This window comes from Pongo abelii, chromosome 12 (genome assembly GCF_028885655.2).
Source record: "Pongo abelii isolate AG06213 chromosome 12, NHGRI_mPonAbe1-v2.0_pri, whole genome shotgun sequence".
Lineage (NCBI taxonomy): Eukaryota > Metazoa > Chordata > Mammalia > Primates > Hominidae > Pongo > Pongo abelii.
Genome location: NC_071997.2, coordinates 19,529,965 through 19,550,801, shown reverse-complemented (window position 1 = coordinate 19,550,801; position 20,837 = coordinate 19,529,965). Strand labels below are relative to the sequence as shown.

At 35.0% G+C, this 20,837-nt stretch overlaps 1 protein-coding gene and 1 pseudogene across 2 annotated transcripts; one reads left to right on the top strand and one right to left on the bottom strand.

Moving 5' to 3' along the window:
- The first annotated feature begins 1,012 nt into the window (after nucleotides 1-1,012).
- On the top strand, nucleotides 1,013-8,265 carry LOC134759683 (protein FRG1-like). 2 transcript variants are annotated; one of them, XM_063713506.1, is made up of 4 exons: nucleotides 1,013-1,372; nucleotides 3,638-3,742; nucleotides 6,927-7,018; nucleotides 8,074-8,265. In XM_063713506.1, the coding sequence occupies exons 1-4, from the start codon at nucleotides 1,250-1,252 to the stop codon at nucleotides 8,207-8,209; spliced, it is 456 nt and encodes a 151-aa protein (XP_063569576.1). In that variant the 5' UTR covers nucleotides 1,013-1,249; the 3' UTR covers nucleotides 8,210-8,265. The 2 variants fall into 2 exon arrangements, with proteins under 2 accessions (XP_063569576.1, XP_063569575.1); XM_063713505.1 differs by having other exon boundaries at nucleotides 8,071-8,264.
- PONPYGV1R-PS1962 (vomeronasal 1 receptor ponPygV1R-ps1962 pseudogene) lies at nucleotides 19,641-20,191 on the bottom strand (annotated as a pseudogene).

The following is a 20,837-nucleotide window of genomic DNA, read 5'->3' as shown; positions in this document are numbered from 1 at the left end:
ATGATTCTTTGGGTAAAAGATACTGAAAGTGAATTTACATAATTTAGTAATTGGTTATATCAACACAATAATGATTTCCGTTATATAATCATTAACGTATGAAGGAGTAAAAGTCAATTCTGGCATCCGAGGAGATTCTTGGTAAGGTGAAAGAAATCATAATTTTAAAAAATCACATTAAGATGATTATTTCTATAGTTTCTTTGAAAGTCTGATAAGTAGGTGAAAGACAAAGAATAAAAGCAGAGGAAGAAAAAATTCAATAGTTTTAAACTGCTTTACAATTATAAACAAAAAAGGATTATAAAGAAAATTAACTGACAAATGAGGAAAATATTTGCAACAACCTTAATAGGCAGTGAGTTTTTACTCTTCATATGTATCTTGTATAGAATTCATAGCACTGAAGACCCCAGTAGAAAAATTGCGAACAATCAGATCTGAATAGAAAAATGGACAAGGGACATTACCAGATAATCTAAAAACTAAAAAGGAAAGGGAAAGAGAAACAATTGTTATTCTAGTTAACTACTAAAATGCAAATTAATAGGATACTTTTTTTTTTCCATATCAGGTTTTCAAGTGTTTTTTTAGAGTCATAATGTTTAAAAAAAAATCCATGAGACAAAACATACTCTGTTAATTTGAGGTAAGAATGTAAATGGAAGCAGCATTTTCTGGAAAACAGTTTGATGACATAAGAACTTTATAGTTTATACCCTTCGATCCAATTATTTCTGGGAATTTTTTCTAAGGATAAATCAGTTTTATATACAGAATAGATGTAAATAGAACTATTTATGATAAGCTAAAAAGTAAGTTTTAGTAATGTATTATTGAACTTTATAACTAAAGAGGTATAATTGAAGAATGATGAATTTTGAAATTATTTGTTACATGATATATAAGGTACAATGTTTATTTTAAAAAAGCAAAATATAAAGCTAAATTTAAAACTGCGCACACCACCATGCCCAGCTAAATTTTTAAATTTTTTGTAGAGATAGAGTCTCACTCTGTTGTCCAGGCTGATCTTGAACTTCTTGCCTCAAGCAGTTCTCCCATTGGCTTCCCAAAGCACAGAGATTACAGGAGTGAGTCACCACTCAGCCACACGCATCTTTTGAACACTTGGAATATGTCCAGTCTGAAATTTTAGATATGTACACACCCACACACATACACATGTCCTGTTTTGATGTTCTATAATTAATTTTCTCTCAGTTTTTAACTTTTATCTATCTTATTAATGTATAGAATTGCCCTGAAATCTGCCTATGGAAAATATCTTGGTATAAATTCAGATGAATTTGTTGTTGAGCGTTCAGATGCAATTGAACCAAGAGAACAGGGGGAACCAGTCTTTCAAAATGTAAGTGCTGTTATTGTTTATAAAATCTTCCTGTCAGTTTAACAGAAAGTCTGTAACAGTCAATCGTAATATATTTAAAAAGAAAAAGTAGGATGCAATAGTATAATATATTAAACTGGAATAAATCAGTAAGAACATAGAGCCTTAAAGAGATCTCAAAATATAGTGCAACAAAAATAGCATTAGTACTTTTGCCCACAATTATTTCTGTATACCCTTAGTTCCTAGATATTGATCTCATTACCATTGAAGAACCAGTCAATTTTAGGTCTCAGAGTAGGAAAACAGAATAGTTCCTAAGTATCTTCTTTGTAGCAGAAATCATGGATGCTTTCAGAAACATTACAGACTGTAAGCGAACTGTGGAGCCAGCTAAGACCAAGTTGTGACAATTTACGTATAAAATATAAATAATTATACTTCATTGAAGTAAATTATCTCTAAAAGACTTTCAGTTCATAAGCTAATAGTTTATGAAAAGATAGTTTTAATATAAGAAGAAAAAAGCTAATATACTAATTCTTAATTTTAGTAAGTAGACAGTTGTAGTATATGGATGTTTTGTTAAATCTTTGTTGATACAGAATACATAATTTCCCTTTTCTGTTTGTGTGAGAAGTAAAGATTGAACAAAAATATGTGAGTGCTAAACTGTCTTTAAAAAGTAGATCACTATATCAGAAACAGTAAGGAACAGTGGGCACCACACAGAACAAGCATATAGAAGATAAGCTCAGCCTTTGAGTAGCAGCTTTGGTAGTATACAACAATGAACTGAAAATAGGAAGTCAGCAGTGTTTTCTAAGATGACAGATTAAACAAACATCCTACCAGAAAGAGGTAATCACTTAGACTAAGTTCCTCATCCCCTAGGATAAAATCTTGTCAGTGACTTGAAAACTATTTTGACCTAATCCATTGAGAAATGCATTTTTACATTGCAGCCCAGCACACACATATGTATAACTGAAGCAAGAGTTGTACTTAACAATACTTACTTATCCATGTGTTATGCACCTTGATATTTCTTATTCTCTTTTACCCCTTCCTCTGTGTGTCTGTGTGTATTCCTTTTCCCCCCACCCACCCAATACCGTTCAGTAAACACTACATTGATTTCATTACCTGTAATGTGTTGCAACCGCTTTGAGGTGATCCTACTAGTTATGATGAGATACTTCTAATAAAAGTTACACCAGTAGAAAATGCCAATATTTCATAAGGCCAGGGTGATGACTTAGATAGTACTAATAATACAACACTTTAGGAAAGTTCATTTCATTTTATTTTTAGGAAGGACACTAAGTTTCAAAAATTTAAATTTAAATGAAAGAGGGTCTTAAAACTCTATTGCAAAAAGGACTCAGCTGAATAATCTGTGGCACAGGTTTAAATCGCCTGTACCACACCATGTGATGTGAACCGCCATGTTCCAGGGCTCACCAGGAGCCATCCAGATGAGAGACCACCCAGCCCTTGTGACTTGACTAAGATATTAAATCCATGTTATCAGCACGTTTTTAACTGGATGTGATATAAGGTTAACATATTTTGTAATCATTGTATTTATAAATATTTTGTCTAAATGTTATGGTATTCCAAGTTTTCCAAAAGAATCAATGAAATACAAGATATAAATAAACATTTTGTTACAGGAGTTAAGCTAACCAAATTTATAACCCAGATTTAGATACACAAGAAAATCAGTTTTTAAAGTTTTGTTTAATAGCAGTGTAATACATCAAACATTAAACAACTAAAAAAGTATATGAATATTTATTTTCACACACAAAAGTCCCTCAGACATTGATTCTTAAATTCAAAACACCAAAGGCATTGTATATACCTTTTCATGTTTTCTAATTCTGAAGAAAATAAATTTTACTTAAAATGCTAATATTTGAATAAAGTATGCATTCATAATTATGTTCTTGTCTTTAAAGTTAATTTTTCAAACAGAACTAAACAGTTTTATCTTCAGTAGATCTTTTAGAAAGGAAGCAATCCTACCTCATCTACTTAGAATTTAGTCCTACTAGGAAGATACACTACAAATGTTTATTGTGGTAATCTTTGAATAGTAAAATGAAAGGTGATTTTGGTTTCCTTTTCTATATGTTCTTGTATTATATTTTCCACGTTCCTCTCTTAAGTTCTTTTCTGTGATTTTTAAATCAGGGAGGAAAAATTAATTCAGTCTAAACACTTAATGTTTCTTCTAGAAGAAGTATCCTCATGGCTATTTTGTTATTTTGTTTCACTTAGGGGAAAATGGCTTTATTGGCCTCAAACAGCTGCTTTATTAGATGCAATGAAGCAGGAGACATAGAAGCAAAAAGTAAAACAGCAGGAGAAGAAGAAATGATCAAGGTAATGATGACATTTTATACGGATGACTGCATTCACACATGCGATGTGACTGTATCTCTTTAAAATGTTAAATCATCATTTACTGTCACTTTTAAGATTTAGTTAATAGCTTTTTATAATGTGCTGTTTCAAATAGACTCATTTTTAATTATAAATCCCATAGTGGATGGCTTGTTTATACAATGTGGTAGAGAAAACAGTGCATCTAGGAGCTACCTTGCCATTATCTCCATGGATTAGTATCTTTTTCTGGTAGTTCCACATGCTCTTTTTAAGCTTTCATTTTCTTGTTTTCTTGCTTGTATTTTAAAATCTAATTTTTAAAATAGATAACATGTACACGTGATCCAACATTTTTAAATAAAAGCATATGAAGATGAAGACATATGCCTGCCATGCATCTTGCTCACCTGTGTCCCAGCTCCTGTTCCTCTTTCCCTTTGTTTTGTTTTTTTATAGCCTCCTAAAATTTCTTTATAAACATATGAATACATTTATAATTTTCAACTTTTTTACACTAAAGGCAGCCTCCTTTATAGTCTTCTCAGCTTTTGATTTTTTTTTTCCTTAAAATGGTATCTTGGAGAGTTTTCTACTATTAGTTTGAATGTACAAAATTTTCTCTCTTTCTTGCTTTTCTTCTCTTTCTCTCTCTCTCTTTTTTAACAGCCACATAATATTCCATTTTAGGGAGTTACCTTAATTTATGTAGTCTTTTATAGATGGAAATTTAGGCTGTTTCCAGTCTTTTGCTCTTATAAACAGTGCTGCAGTACGTAACATTGAATGTGCATCAATTTGTAGATGTGCGGGTGGACCTGAAGATAAATTTCCAGAAGCAGAATTACCAGGTCGGGGTATATGCGTTTGTATTTATGTAATGCTTGAGCTTCTGTAATGATAATCACTCTATGAAACAAAAAAACATAGCAGAAATTCTGGGGCCTTAGCCCTTACATTTTAAAAATATTTTTATTAATAGTACCTGCCTTCTTTGCATTAGGAGAAACATGAATCACATAAAACATGATTTTTATTTTATTTTTAAAATGTGTGTGCCTCACTAAGCTGGAAATAAAATTTCCTTATTCCAGGCTAAATTCCCTGTAGTCAGATGCGTTATCCCTTTCACCAGTGGCCTGTGCCCTCCCTAATCCTACTGTTTGTTTTACTTCATTGTAAAAGTTAAACAGACATCTTCATATCAAGGTGAAATTCTAAATAATACTGTTAATATAACCTAGATAAATCAGGTAGTTAACTGGAATTTGATGAAAACATTTAAGGCTTAATTTCTTAGACTCACAAAAGCCACTGATCTTTAATGATAAACATATACCAGGATGTGTCTAAAGAATAACTCCCCATTTCTTGACACATGGTTTTTCTGTGTCTTGGCATTCCAACGCAGTACTGAGCATCGTGAACCTTGCTTTGTTTGTCTCTGTTGGGAATCACAAGTTGCATCCAGTCTGTCCCAGATTTGCTGGCATTGTGGGGGCCAGAGTGGAAGGCTCTAAGAGAGGGGGCAAATGTCTTTTCTAAAATGCCCTTCATTCTTATAATTAGAGCATAAAAATTTATGTTACATTTTCTCTACTACCAGTGTAATTTAAAAGCATCTCTCAATTCTCTGTATGTGCTTCATGTTAGATTTCCGGTCATATGTTTGATTTTCTTTTTAGAATAGATTTGATTTCAGATAATTTCAAATCTAAAGCTCAAACAATTTCAATCAAAAATGCAGATATTTACTTACAGTTAGAGAAGTGAAATGCTATATTTTTTCAATGCATGCATCTGGCACAGGTGTTGTAGTCTTGAATTTCCATAATGCTCCTGTCAGGTGGATGTGAGCTCAGCCTTACAGACAGGAAGACAGCCTCTGACCCTCCTTACATCCTCGTGGTTTTTGTCAGTCAGTTCATGGAAATCACAGTGATTTCAAGGTGTGGTAAGACAGGATGTGTACCCAGGCTCAGCTGACTCCAGAGGCCACTCTCAGTATTTCATAGCACATTGCTTCTCAGGAAACAGGTCATTGAGGAAATGCAGATGGGTTTGTGAATTGCATTTAATTTAATTGATTTATATTTTATTGTATCATTTTTAATTTTTTTTCATCTGGATATCATCACAAAAGTGTTATTGAAGGCAACAATTGCAAATATATGCAGTGCTGTTCACTTATACAAAGACACAAAGATACACAAAGATTGCATTTTTCAGTATTTAAAGCAATTTTCAGATGAAATACAAAGTTTTCTGGGTCTCTTTGGTTAGTCAATTACTTGGAAGCTCTGAACAGTGATTATTTTGGACTCTTTTCATACCATTTAATTGCAGGCTGTCCTAATTAATCTCTGTCCGCCCTTCACCTTTAGGACCTTGCCTTATCTACCAGAACACAGATGCCTCTTACTAAAGGTAGCATTGTGTTACAGGCCCTAGCAGGGAATGTTTTGAGGTCTGGGACCCCTCAAATCAAAACTGTCACAAAGATGTCATAGGCACAAACATGTTATTTGTCATCACTTTCTAAGCAGCTCTGAAACTGGACTCTGGCCACAGAGATCCCTTAGGAGACATGAATCCTTACCATTGCCCATTGCCTGTTCTGTGGATGATCCTAATTGTTGAATGCAGATTAATTAACTTATGACATGTGATAGTAAACATCTATCCAACTTAGGAGGACATAAGAAGCTACTAAAAGAGGTGGGTTCCAATTAATTAAAAGCAAGTTGTGTAATGTTAAAAGTTTTAATAGTTTGGTAATAGCCTGTGCAATGTAAAATAGCTATTGAGCTTTCAATCTGATCAAATGACACTTGTCTACTAGGGATAATTTGATCCTAGTGTATTCACTTGGAGGACAAAATTAAATTAATGATTGCCTTATTGCCTAGCAGGATCTGATGTATAAAATGTTTCTGAAATAATTTTGTCTGTAGTGTTTCTGACACAAGGGCTGAGGAGGAAGCATGTGATAGCACTTACTCATATAGATTATATATATGAAGTAAAAACACATAGCCAGAACCGGTCTTTTTCTGAATATTGTTGCTCAGTTAATTTTTTCTTCTGCATAAGAAATCATCTCGAATGTTCTTATGTGATATGTAAAGTGGGGAAGGTGGAAGATAAACATATAACCCGTTGGATTCTCTTTTCCAATATCTAGATTAGATACTGTGCTGAAAGAGAAACCAAGAAAAAAGATGACATTCCAGAAGAAGACAAAGGAAATTTAAAACAATGTGAAATCAATTATGTGTATGTATGCTTTTCCTTTTAGACCTACAGATTTGACAGTGAAGTGATTCTCAAAGTGCTTTCAAAATAAATTACCTAATTAGCTGGGGATGGTGGTGCATGCCTGTAGGCCCAGCTACTAGGGAGGCTGAGACAGGAGGATTGTTTGAGCCCAGGAGTTCAAGGCTGCAGTAAGCTCTGATCACCACTGCATTCCAGCCTGGGTGACAGAGCAAGACCCTGTCTGAAAAAATGAAAACTGATGGAAAAGAAGAGGCAACACAATGTAGCCTCTAGGACAGAGCACTGAGCTAAATGCTTTTTTTTCTTGAGGGTTCAGTTTTCCTAATCATCCTAGCACATTATTAATATTTATTACTCTTCCTATGTAGATAAGTAATGTCCTAGAATTACAACACAGAAAAACAGAGATGTTTAGCTGTGAATGTACAAGTATAAATCAATTAAGTGCCAGATTTTGATAATCACCAGCCGCTCATTCAAGTCATATGTTCCAAAGTTACTCTTACCCTTTTTTTACATTACTTGATAAAGGCAATATTTAATTACACATTTCCTGTAAACTAGCTGGTAGAGTTCATACCTAAAGTCAGTAAATAATGTTAAGAATTTTTTTCCAGCTGAGCAAATGAATATGTGTGTAGTTGTAAGAAATCAAGAAGAGGTTATAAAATATAATCAGGATGTGGACTCTAAAACAGAATAACCTCTATGTCCTGTAACTTTTATCACTTGTAATAATACAGCATTCTCACCCTGTTAAATGGAAATTTAGAGCACCATTAAATTCTGGAATAATTAAAATTGCTATTTGGATTGAAAAAGCCCTTAGACAACATTTATTGAATATTAGGAAATAACTTTTATAAGATTAGAATCCATTTTTTATAGAAACCAAATTTAAAAGTATACATATTTTAATATAAGTGTTGTGGTAACACAGTAACCAAAATTGAGCAGATATTTTTAAAGCTTTTTATATTTATTAGCAGTTGAATATATATGGCATGTTTTACATAGATTAATTTTACTATTTTTCTTTGTTTTAACAGGAGAGCCAAATTGAAACCGACAGATACTGCAAATGACTGGGACTTTTGTTTCTGCCTTATCTTTTTGTGTTTTTTTCTGAATAAAATATTCAGAGGAAATGCTTTTACAGAGTTCTTGAGTTGTGAAATTGTTTTTTAGCTAGTAGCTAGTTTAACCAGGATTAAGCAAGTTTAATCAGGATTATTCATGGATGTACTTTTTAGCTAACTATAGTTTTTCATATGGAAATGAAACTTACAGTACACACTTAAAATACCACAGAATTTTTTTCTGGATTTCCTGTCCTGAAGCATGAAGTGTACTAGAAACCAATTCTTCCTGCGCTACTTGTGGAATCTTTCTTACTGGATCATAATCTTACTTTACTTTATACAATAGATGCTTAATCAGTGCCTTTAATAGGAAGTGAGAAACTCCCAATCCAATCAACAAGGCTTTGATTCTACCTCCTAAGTACTACCCAGATCACAATCCAAATATCAGAACTAGGGGGCTGGGCAGAGAGGAAAAATCATCTATTAGGGAGTGGGACAGAAAGTGGAAACATTACAAAGAAGCAAGTGGGCTCAGGACAGAGGCGAGAGTAGTACCGGGGAAAATCCCTACTGAGGACAGGTTTGCCACAGTGGATATGTATGTGATGCTTTTGTCCTCGTGGGCTGGAATGGAAGCTAATAAAGAAGTTCAGATGCTACGTGTTGCTTAGGTCTGCTTTGTTGAAGCCTGTCTCTTTCAGAGTTCCTAAACACAATATTCCCGTGGCATCTAATCCCAGTGAGAGCTCCAAATCCAGGCCGTGTATCAGATGCCACGGGAAATTCTGCCTCAGGACTGAGGTTGGTTCAAGCATCTGGATGACGTCAAAAGTCCACATTGTGTGCTGGCCTAACCTGAAAGACCCTATCTAGTTCTAGCCTTTAAATTCCTTCTGTCACGAAATCTAGAGTTACATGGCATCTGTACAAGCTAGTTAGCTGAGGCATGGGATCAGCCCTATAAAGGAGCTTTTGGAGCTTTTGTTGTAGGTCTGGCTTCAACTTGGCACTCCAGTTCCAATAGCTGGACTTTCTCTCATCGTGTGTTCTGATCCTTGGATTGGGAACAAAGTAACCACTCTGATCCCACAAAGCAGAGGTTCCGGTTCCCAACTGGTGACTATTTTGCCTCCCAGGGGACATTTTTGGTTTTCACAACTGGAATACGGTGTTAGAGGGTAGAGGCTAGGGATGCTGCAAAGCATGTGGCATAATCCTGTTCCGCCCAGAATGCTAACAGTGCCAAGGTTATGGAGCCTTCCCACCCAAGGGCTTGGTCTATTCCTTGCTTCTGTCATCTCCCTAACCCTTAAACACAACAGTTCAAATATATATGCATAAGCATCTCCTAGGGACCTGCACGTTTCCAATATCGACTACTGAGATCCATCCGTAGAGATGCAGGCTTAGGAGGTCTAGGATTGGGCTCAAAATTTGCATTTTAACAAGTACTCCAGGTCATTCTGAAGCAAGTGATACAAACCACACAATGAGGAACACCGCCTTCAAGAGACTGAATCTTGCTTCCCAACACTAGCTTGGTATCTGAGACCATCTGCCTGCTGACTGGCTTTCCTGTCACAAACATTCTGCATATAGGCACAGTGTGTTCCTGGACTCCATGTTAACGCGTTCACCCTCATGTTCCCTTAGTTCCTGTCCCCAGTCCAGCGAGCAGAACTACTAATTACAGATCTTGACAACAGGAGATACAGATTTAAAATAACTTGCCTGTTCCCGTGGACTTTATCCACTAGTGAAGGAGGACAAGTGGACCAGGGGAGAGGGTAGGTGGGGGCTCCTTCCCTATTCCTCCCATTCCACTTTATACAAACCCCAGCTAGACCACTGGGAGAGCAACGGAAGTTAAGAATGACTGCATCTAAATATTGTCATCTGGTCCACTCTTCTTCCATCTTGTACACAAGGATATGAGTTTTGTTTAAAGCACTACTGAAACCAAGAAAAACCCTGGCTTAGCAAGCCCCTGACGGATCAGTCTAGTAATCTTATCAAAACCAAGATTACCTAAAAGCACTAACCAAAGGAAAAGCTCCCTCACCCCAACCTATGACTGCTCACATTTTTCAGATTGAATCATTTCAATTGTATTTTAAGGTTCATTGACCCTTTACCACCTCCAAGCTGCTCCTCAACACAGCTGATTATTATTTTTTAATTTTGAAAACTTTCTCACTTCTAGAATTTCCACTTGAGCCTTTGTTATTATTGTAGTTTCTTCTACTCTGCTGTGATTTCCTATCCATTTATTTTAAGGGTTTTTGGGGTTTTGATTTTACTAAGAATTACAATAACTACTTTAAAAATCTACACTAATTCCAACATCTGGGTCATCTTGAGGTCAGTCGCTATTGATTGCCTTTTTCTTTGAATATGTTTCTTTATATGTTTGATATAACGGGATTGAATTCTGAAGATTGTAAAACTAGATTTTGTTTTGTTCCTCTGAAAATTTTGATAATTTTTTGTTGTATTTGTTGTATTTTGTTTGATTTTTTCTATTGTATACTTTACAATATATTTTCTTCGAATGATTTTGACATTTCTATTTCTCAAAATATTTATGTTTATGTTAACAATTATACAAAGTAGCTTGGTGAAGTGGCTCCCATCTGTAATTCCAGAATTTTAGAGGCCAAGGCAGGAGGGTCACTGGAGCCCAGGAGTTGGAAACCAGCCTAGACAACAGTGCAAGACACTGTCTCCACAAAAAATTATTAGGGTGGTGCAAAAAGTAATTGCGGGTTTTGCCATTACTTTCAATGGCAAAACCCACAATTACTCTTGCACCAACATGATAAAAAATAAGCTGGGTATGGTGGTGGTGTGTGCCTGTGGTCTCCGCTATTTGGGAAGTGAAGGCAGAGGTGGGAGGATTGCTTGAGCCCAGGAGTTCCAGACCAGCCTGAGACACTGTCTCTATGAGAAAAAAAAAATTAGCTGGGCCCACGTACCTGTGGTACTAGCTACTTCGGAGGCAAAGGCAGAGGTGCCAGAATCACTGGAGAACAGAAGCTCAAGGCTACAGGGCACTGTGATTGTGCCACTGCACTCCAGCCTGGGTGATGGAGCACGACCCTGACTCCAAATAATAATTATAATTACAAAAAGGAAAGACTTAGAACACCAGGTTAGGGTTAAGTATTATAAAATTTAGCTGACTTACTCTGTTCTCTATAAAACAGGTTGCCACAGAAAATATATCATGCCCAGTTAATTTTAAATTTCAGATAAACAAATACTTTTTTCAGTGTAAGTATATCCCATGCAATATTTGGGACATGCTTATACTAAAATATTATTCTCTGTTATCTGAAATTGAAATTTAACCGGGTATTACATAATTATAGCAGCCTGACCATAAAAGATATGTAGGCTGAGCAAAATTCTACTTTAAACTTCAAGCTTTATAATAAATGCATTATTAATCAAGAATTATTATTTACTGAGACCTGTGTAGATCCCCATATTTATCTTTTTAAATGTGGAACTAGGAAAGCTACATAAAGAACATTTATAGAAATAAATGACGGTTCTATAGAGCTGAAAAGAAAACTCTAGCTTTTATTTGTCTCCCCAAACTTAAGCTTTATTCTACATTTGAATAAACAATAAAATTACAGCTCAACTTTGGAAGCACAGATCATAATATAAAAATAAAGTAAAGATCCCAGAAACATTTAACAGGCAACAAATATTTCATATCATCTTACTATAGCAACTAAACATATAATAACTTAGAACGATCCAGTAATTATAAGTAAAGAATAAATCTCTTACAAAGCATAGCTATTCATATTATTGACCATCATGAGAGTAAATATTTTAAGTAAAACGCCATGAAAACTTTAAAGAAAGGAGTGAGTTGCAGACACAGTCATTCTTGGATTTCTTTCAACACCAGGCTTTCTTCCCTTTTGAACTGAACTGGGAGTTGAATATTTCCTCTCTTTGCCCCCTGACCCTCTAGTCTCTGAAGCATCTTTTGTACTAGAGGTGTGTGCAAAGACTTCCTGGAAATTTGGTTTTGTAAATTGTCCTGTTGTATCTTCTAGGCACTGCAGTGATACAGATGTAGAGCTGTTGCTCTTGCTTGTGTAAGTGTAACAATTTGATTCAAAAAAGGAAGTAAAAAGAAGAGAGTTGATTACATTTGGCTACTGACATTAATAATAATAAATAATAATTGTACTTGTAATATAGACATATGAATGTTTTAGTTCTAAGAATGGCTGTCCACATAAGAAAAGTATGTAAAAAGAATTAATGTCTATTATAATTACTTTAACCAAAGAAAAAGTATAATTTAAAGATGGCTGTTTATTGATCAAATTGCAGCAACTGGTGAAAGTAGATATTAGTCATACTTATTAAGTGACACACAGTGATACTGAAGGCACTTATTTCTCAAGAAACATCATTTTTTCACAACAAGAACATAATACATCCTAGACATGAAATGAAAATAAGCTTTAATTTTCACCACAGGAGGGCGACACTCAGAGAACTGAGGTGGTACAGATCCATTAGAGGACCATATCCATGAGTCTATCAGTCTCTAGGACAGAGCAAGAATTTTTAAAGAACCTCGGTGAAGTTTCCTTTTCAAAGAAATACAAAGATTAAAGCCTTTGAAACGTAAATTATTTTTCCAGTTATTACATTGAGGACAAACTTACAGTTGCAAAGTTAAGATTTTTATAACTATCCCTAAAACTGATTCTCAGTGACACCCTTGATCTACATATGTTAAGGAAAAAGGCAAGATGAAGATGTGTTAAATATTTTCCACTTTTTAAAAATCAGTTTCAATAAAAGGTATACCCAAATAATGGTTAATTAAATGACCATGAAAGTATGTTATAGCAGATGCCCACTCATCAACATGCCTTGAAATTAAAGGTTTATAAGGTGTATAAGGGCAGTTTTTGATGTTGCCATTACATTCACAAAAGTATCTGAGGCACGTACAGCAAGAAGTTCACTAAGTGCTTGCAAAATAACAAGCACAAAATTTTGTTGAATAAATAAATGAATACTTTTGTATAGCATCAGTTCAAAATCTCTGAGGTAAAAATGAAAATAATTTGAAAATATGCAAAACTGAAATTTCCCTCATACGGCTGCCAATTCGTACAAACAACAAGATGAATTTCAAAATGAAAACATGACAATAAAATCAAAGTTTCAAAATGGCTGGCCTTTTTTAGCAAAACCAATGTTCAAATAAAGGAATAAGACATCAAATGTTTTGAGAACCAAATTTTACTGCTGCTTTTCTAACACACTGTTGTTAACCTGAGCCCCCATCGTCTTACTGTCAATAACAGATTTTCATTATAAAATACAAGAAACAGGCCAGGTGCCTGTCAATAACAGATTTTCATCATCAAATACAAGAAAGAGGCAGGGCATGGTGGCTCACAACTGTAATCCCAACATTTTGGGAGGCTGAGGTGGGTGGATCACTTGAGGTCAGGAGTTTGAGACAAGCCTGGCCAACATGGTGAAACCTCATCTCTACTAAAAATACAAAAATTAGCTGGGTGGGGTAGCAGGTGCCTGTAATTCCAGCTAATCTGGAGGCTGAGGCAGGAGAATCACTTGAACCAGGGAGGTGGAGGTTGCAGTGAACTGAGATCGAGCCACTGTACTCAAGCCTGGGCGACAGAGCAAGACACTGCCTTAAAAAAAATAAATACACAACATTACAGAATCTCTCGGACACATTCAAAGTGGTGTGTATAGGGAAATTTATAGCACTAAATGCCTACAAGAAAAAGCAAGAATGTTCCAAAATTGACACCCTAACATCACAATTAAAAGAACTAGAAAAGCAAGAGCAAACACATTCAAAAGCTAGCAGAAGGCAAAAAATAACTAAAATCAGAGCAGAACTGAAGGAAATAGAGACACAAAAAACCATTCAAAAAATTAATGAATCCAGGAGGTGGTTTTTTGAAAGGATCAACAAAATTGATAGACCGCAAGCAAGACTAAAAAAGAAGAAAACAGAGAAGAATCAAATAGGCGCAATAAAAAATGATAAAGGGGATATCACCACCGATCCCACAGAAATACAAACTACCAACAGAGAATAATACAAACAGCTCTATGCAAATAAACTAGAAAATCTAGAAAAAATGGACAAATTCCTCGACACATACACTCTGCCAAGACTAAACCAGGAAGAAGTTGTGTCTCTGAATAGACCAATAACAGACTTTGGAATTGTGGCAATAATCAATAGCTTACCAATGAAAAAGAGTACAGGACCAGATGGATTCAGAGCCGAATTCTACCAGAGGTACAAGGAGGAACTGGTACCCTTCCTTCTGAAATTATTCCAATCAATAGAAAAAGAGTGAATCCTCTCTAATTCATTTTATGAGACCAGCATCATCCTGATACCAAAGCCGGACAGAGACACAAGCAAAAAAGAGAATTTTAGACTAATACCTTTGATGAACATTGATGTAAAAATCCTCAATAAAATACTGGCAAACCAAATCCAGCAGCACATCAAAAAGCTTATCCACCATGATCAAGTACGCTTCATTCCTGGGATGCAAGGATGGTTCAATATACGCAAATCAATAAATGTAATACAGCATAAAAACAGAACCAAAGACAAAAACCACATGATTATTTCAACCGATGCAGAAAAGACCTTTGACAAAATTCAACAACGCTTCATGCTAAAATTCTAAATCAGTTAGGTATTGATGGGACGTATCTCAAATTAATAAGAGCTATCTATGACAAACCCACAGCCAATATCATACTGAATGGGCAAAAACTGGAAGCATTCCCTTTGAAAACTGGCACAAGACAGGGATGCCCTCTCTCACCACTCCTATTCAACATAGTGTTGGAAATTCTGGCCAGGGCAATGAGGCAGGAGAAGGAAATCAAGGGTATTCAACTAGGAAAAGAGGAAGTCAAATTGTCCCTGTTTGCAGAGGACATGATTGTATATCTAGAAAAACCACGGTCTCAGCCCAAAATCTCCTTAATCTGATAAGCAACTTCAGCAAGGTCTCAGGATACGAAATCAATGTACAAAAATCACACGCATTCTCATACACCAATAACAGGCAAACAGAGAGCCAAATCATGAGTGAACTCCCATTCACAATTGCTTCAAAGCGTATAAAATACCTAGGAATCCAAATTACAAGGGATGTGAAGGACCTCTTCAAGAAGAACTACAAACCACTGTTCAATGAAATAAAAGAGGATACAAAGAAATGGAAGAATATTCCATGCTCGTGGGTAGGAAGAATCAATATCGTGAAAATGGCCATACTGCCCAAGGTAATTTAGAGATTCAATGCCATCCCCATCAAGCTACCAATGACTTTCTTCACAGAATTGGAAAAAACTACTTTCAAGTTCATATGGAACCAAAAAAGAGCCTGCATTGCCAAGTCAATCCTAAGCCAAAAGAGCAAAGCTGGAGGCATCATGCTACCTGACTTCAAACTATACTACAAGGCTACAGTAACCAAAACAGCATGGTACTGGTACCAAAATAGAGATATAGATCAATGGAACAGAACAGAGCCCTCAGAAATAATGCCACATATCTACAATTATCTGATCTTTGACAAACCTGAGAAAAACAAGCAATGGGGAAAGGATTCCCTATTCAATAAATGGTGCTGGGAACACCTACTAGCCATATGTAGAAAGCTGAAATTGGATCCCTTCCTTACACCTTATACAAAAATTAATTCAAGATGAATTAAAGACCTAAACGTTAGACCTAAAACCATAAAAACCCTAGAAGAAAACCTAGGCATTACCATTCAGGACATAGGCATGGGCAAGGACTTCATGTCTAAAACACCAGAAGCAATGGCAACAAAAGCCAAAATTGACAAATGGGATCTCATTAAACTAAAGAGCTTCTGCACGGCAAAAGAAACTACCATCAGAGTGAACAGGCAACCTACAAAATGGGAGAAAATTTTTGCAACCTACTCATCTGACAAAGGGCCAATATCAAGAATCTACAATGAACTCCAACAAATTTACAAGAAAAAAACAAACAACCCCATCAAAAAGTGAGCAAAGGACATGAACAGACACTTCTCAAAAGAAGACATTTATGTAGCCAAAAATATATGTAAAAATGCTAACCATCACTGGCCATCAGAGATATGCAAATCAAAACCACAATGAAATACCATCTCACACCAGTTAGAATGGTGATCATTAAAATGTCAGGAAACAACAGGTGCTGGAGAGGATGTGGAGAAATAGGAACACTTTTCCACTGTTGGTGGGACTGTAAAGTAGTTCAACCATTGTCAAAGTCAGTGTGGCGATTCCTCAGGGATCTAGAACTAGAAACACCATTTGACCCAGCTGTCCCATTACTGGGTATATACCCAAAGGACTATAAATCATGCTGTTATAAAGACACATGCACACGTATGTTTGTTGTGACACTATCCACAATAGCAAAGACTTGGAACCAACCCAAATGTCCAACAATGATAGACTGGATTAAGAAAATGTGACACATATACGCCATGGAATACTATGTGATGAGTTCATGTCCTTTGTAGGGACATGGGTGAAGTTGGAAATCATCATTCTCAGTAAACTATTGCAAGAACAAAAAACCAAACACCGTATATTCTCACTTATAAGTGGGAATTGAACAACGAGAACACATGGACACAGGAAGGGGAACATCACACTCTGGGGCCTGCTGTGGGGTGGGGATGGGGGGAGGGTTAGCTTTAGGAGATATACCTAATGCTAAATGGCACATGTATACATATGTAACTATCCTGCACAATGTGCACATGTACCCTAAAACTTAAAGTATAATAATAATAAAATTAAAAAAGACCTGTGTATATTGATTATTTATCAGTGTGTATGTTACTATGCAAAATTATATTACTTTTAGTAACTTAGATTATGTAAATATGTATTTTATTTTAGGCAGTAGCAAATATTAACACATTTTTTAATGTACAGCTTAGATAATAGTTGATTACAATTAATTAATATTAGCTGCTTACAACACTTATGCAAACAGAAATTCTAAATCTAAATTTGTATTAACTTTGAAAATTTTAAACTATTTTCTACAAAGTTTTTAAATTACAAACAATAAAATAGAAACTTTATAAAAAAAGAAATGCTATGAGAAATAGTTATATTTTGATTCCTTAATTTTCCTGAATATTTGTACTTGGAGCTTCACCGTTAGTAATTCCAATAGGCTACACAAATTTTCTCTTCAGTAAAATGGCCAAACAGAAGGCATTCAATTTTAAAATATATGATGCAATTTTATTACCTTTTTTTCTGTATAAATGACACAAAATTTAGACCAATAAAAACAGAATTTCTTCCTTGAAATTTCAAGAGTTGAGCTGAGCTGGGAAGAGCTAAACTGCTTGATATCAGAGTTGGAAATTAAAGCAAGTGGCCCACATCAAAGTAATAGTTAAGCCTTTTTGTCTTCCTTTCTGTGATTGTGGTAAGCAACAGGCAAAATCAGATGAAGCACCGACTCCTCATTGTTCCATTTTTTCCTTATGGAAAAGCACCAGGAAAGGGTCAGATGGATCAGCACAAACATGGCACTGTCTCACTGCCGAGGTGGCCCCCTCATTAAAAACAGGCCTGCAATGTTGTGAAAAAGGGGGCAGGAGTGCGTAGAGGAGAATGTATGATATGAGCAAGAGTAAAAAGCATGGGGTATTAATAATAATGTATAAAAATTATTATCAAAGTTCCATTTCTTCTTCAGAAACAGGGATCTGAACAAAAGTTTCTGAAGAAGGCCTCGACCAAAAGCCCCTCAGCAAGGTGCCCCTGAATCTAGATGCCTGGACTGGGAATGAAAAGCTACATGCGAGCCTCAGTGGCCAAGATGGCCGGTATTGTTTATTTCAACCCCTCAGAGACTGCAAAGCACTGACATTTATATAGTTCTCCTAAATGCACATGTCAGCAGGAGTGTGACAACCAATGATATCAAAGATATAATGTGGGTATCAGAATTTCTGGCAAAAAATTAGATAATCTTATCTTTTCAAACTCAAATAACCATATATGCAGAGAAACTTCAAAGGCAGGTACCACCACAAATAATTTTTCAGAAAAGAATAAAGAAGCACAGCTGTAGAAAAAAAATTAGACTAGAAGTTGATGCTACCTTTCGGAATTGCTAATAATGGAAGCACAGGTTGTTAGAATTGAACATGTCTGATTGGTGAATATAATGTCACAGCAGCATAGATGCAGGAGTATTTGGATCTGAATATGCTATCTAAAGGTAGAATCATTACATTTTCAAAAGTTTAGAAAAAATAGGTTAGAGTAGTTAGTGGAGGTGGTATTTCTCCTCTTTGGTTGATTTGGGAATTAACACCAATCCTCATATAAGTTTCTGGTTCATATGTACACCCTGTGTTTTAATCAGGACAATTTAGATAAATACATTGACTCAATCATTTCAGGTGTCTGCAAAGGGAATATTGTTCACATTACAGATATCTTTTCACTGGAATAAAATACCTCGACCAAGAGTCTTCAATGACCCCATCACTTGAGGTCAGTCATTTATAATAAAATGAAATCTACCATTCTTTTTAAAATATACCAAGTAAAAGTCATCAAGACCAAAGTTATTCAGAAACAAAATACTAATCCAAACACGGCTGTACAATTAGCTCTTAATAAATCCCCAAACTGCCTATATAGTGTAGAAATAATATAAGTAGTTATAATGATTAAATATAGTAGAGGAAAAGTTTAAAAGTAAGAAAAAAATAAAGTATATAATGACAATAATTAGGTAAAAATGTTAGATGTAAAAAAATTTTCAAAGTAAAGGATACAATAAATAGAAAAATTGCATAAATGAAAAAAGGAATTATGAATTAGAATGTAGGGTGAAGTGAATATTTAGAAGTCCGTATAGGGTTAAAACAAATAAACAATATGAAAAATTGAAATACATAAAAATCTAGAATAAGTCATGTAGTTTAAGTCCCAGTTTAAATAAATAAAATGGAGTGAATGTCAAATAGGGAATAAAAATATATAATTATTAAAATAATTAATTATAATAGCTTAAAGGCATAACTATTAAAAGAAATACAATAGTTAAAAGCATAATACCAAAATAGAGAAAATTACATAAAGCCTTCTAAGATAAAATTCGAATTAATTATAAAGCAATGAAAACAAACCTATTTCTCAATATGTGAATAAGATCAAGAATCCAGTAGATTAAGGTCTTCAAAGCTCTGAGGGAAAGACATGTAAATTTAAAATTACATATATTTCAAAAGTTATTTTCAGGATTGAGGAAAAATGTTTCTTAATACAAAAAAGCAACGTAAACTGAGTATATTTACCTCAGTAAAATGCATTTGAAATTTGCTGAAAATTTAGATTATGAAGAAAAATACTCTTCCTGAGAACAAATATTGAGATAAAATAAGTGTACAGACATCCAAATAGATTGAAACTATATTAACACTGTGTCAAACTATACACAATGTGTGATATATCCATATGAAGCACATTTATGGAGGAATAAAAGAAAATGTTATCCCAAGTGTTACATTAAATAAAAGAGTAAATTTGGTAATAAATGTGTAAATAAGAAAAATAATTCTTGCCCAGGTTACATTAGATTTAGCTTTAGTGGGGTAGAGCCAGTCACTACTAATACAGAAGTTGAGAATCCATGAAAGGAAGAAAATACATAGTGTATAACTAAAATGAGTGAGTTTGAAATTCACCAACCAGTACGTTCTGGGATTAATGGCAATGGCTTGTAGTATGCTCGAAAAGCAGGTGGTGCATGGGAAGAAGCTGCTCATTATCATGTTAAGATAGACAGTAGGCTTCTATTTGAGGCCACTCTAGAGACCATCTTGCCAATCTATGTCTGTAGAGAACAAGTTTGTCATGGTAGGAGCATCACTATGTAGATGAAGGCCTAGTTACGGATGCTCTGGTCACAGGACCTGGGCCTGCAACCCAAAAAGCAGGCAAAAATCCAGAAGACAGGAAGGAACATGACAGAGATTCCAATTCTATGGAATAAAAAGCACTTTTATGGCACTATTATTTGAAGATGTGTCCTTTATCAGAAAAGTAAATGCATATCTGGAAAAACAAACAGGACAACAAAGTCTCTTCTTAGAAAATCTCTGTGATTATGTCAACCAAGACCACCACTCTCCTCAGTGCCGACCATCATGGTTACCTCAATCAAAAAGTCCTGAGTCATCCCTAGCAACCCCATGTGAACCATCCTCCTAGCCTGCTCTTTCCTTCACTTCCCATAAACATCAGATATGCAATGATGCCACTGAAGCCCCCTCCTTTTGTGCTTTTATTATCTTCACATTTCCTGAACAGTTATAAGTGCCATGTGTCCTGGAAGGTTTTAGTTTATTTTTATATCTTCTGTTAAATTACACAAGATCATGGACAATGACATATGAACATTTGTATCTGCACACTTGTTACAGTGTTAGGTTAAGTTTTATAAAAAGGTGAATGACTGGAGATAAGTAGACAATCCATGGGTCATTTTTTTTCACTCTACGAATTAATATGAGGTGGAGAGAATTTGTAATGTGTAATTGACCAAAGTTTCTTCATCAAGCATTTTAATAAGAGCAGTAATCTCTTTATGAGGATAGAGCACTCCTGACCTA

Excerpts from the sequence above, each read along its gene's own strand:
- LOC134759683 (XM_063713505.1), top strand. The coding sequence starts at position 1,250 with ATGTATAGAATTGCCCTGAAATCTGCCTATGGAAAATATCTTGGTATA. Across the intron at positions 1,373-3,637 it reads GGGAACCAGTCTTTCAAAAT|GGGAAAATGGCTTTATTGGC; the intron begins GTAAGTGCTGTT and ends TGTTTCACTTAG. Across the intron at positions 7,019-8,070 it reads CAATGTGAAATCAATTATGT|GAGAGCCAAATTGAAACCGA; the intron begins GTATGTATGCTT and ends TTGTTTTAACAG.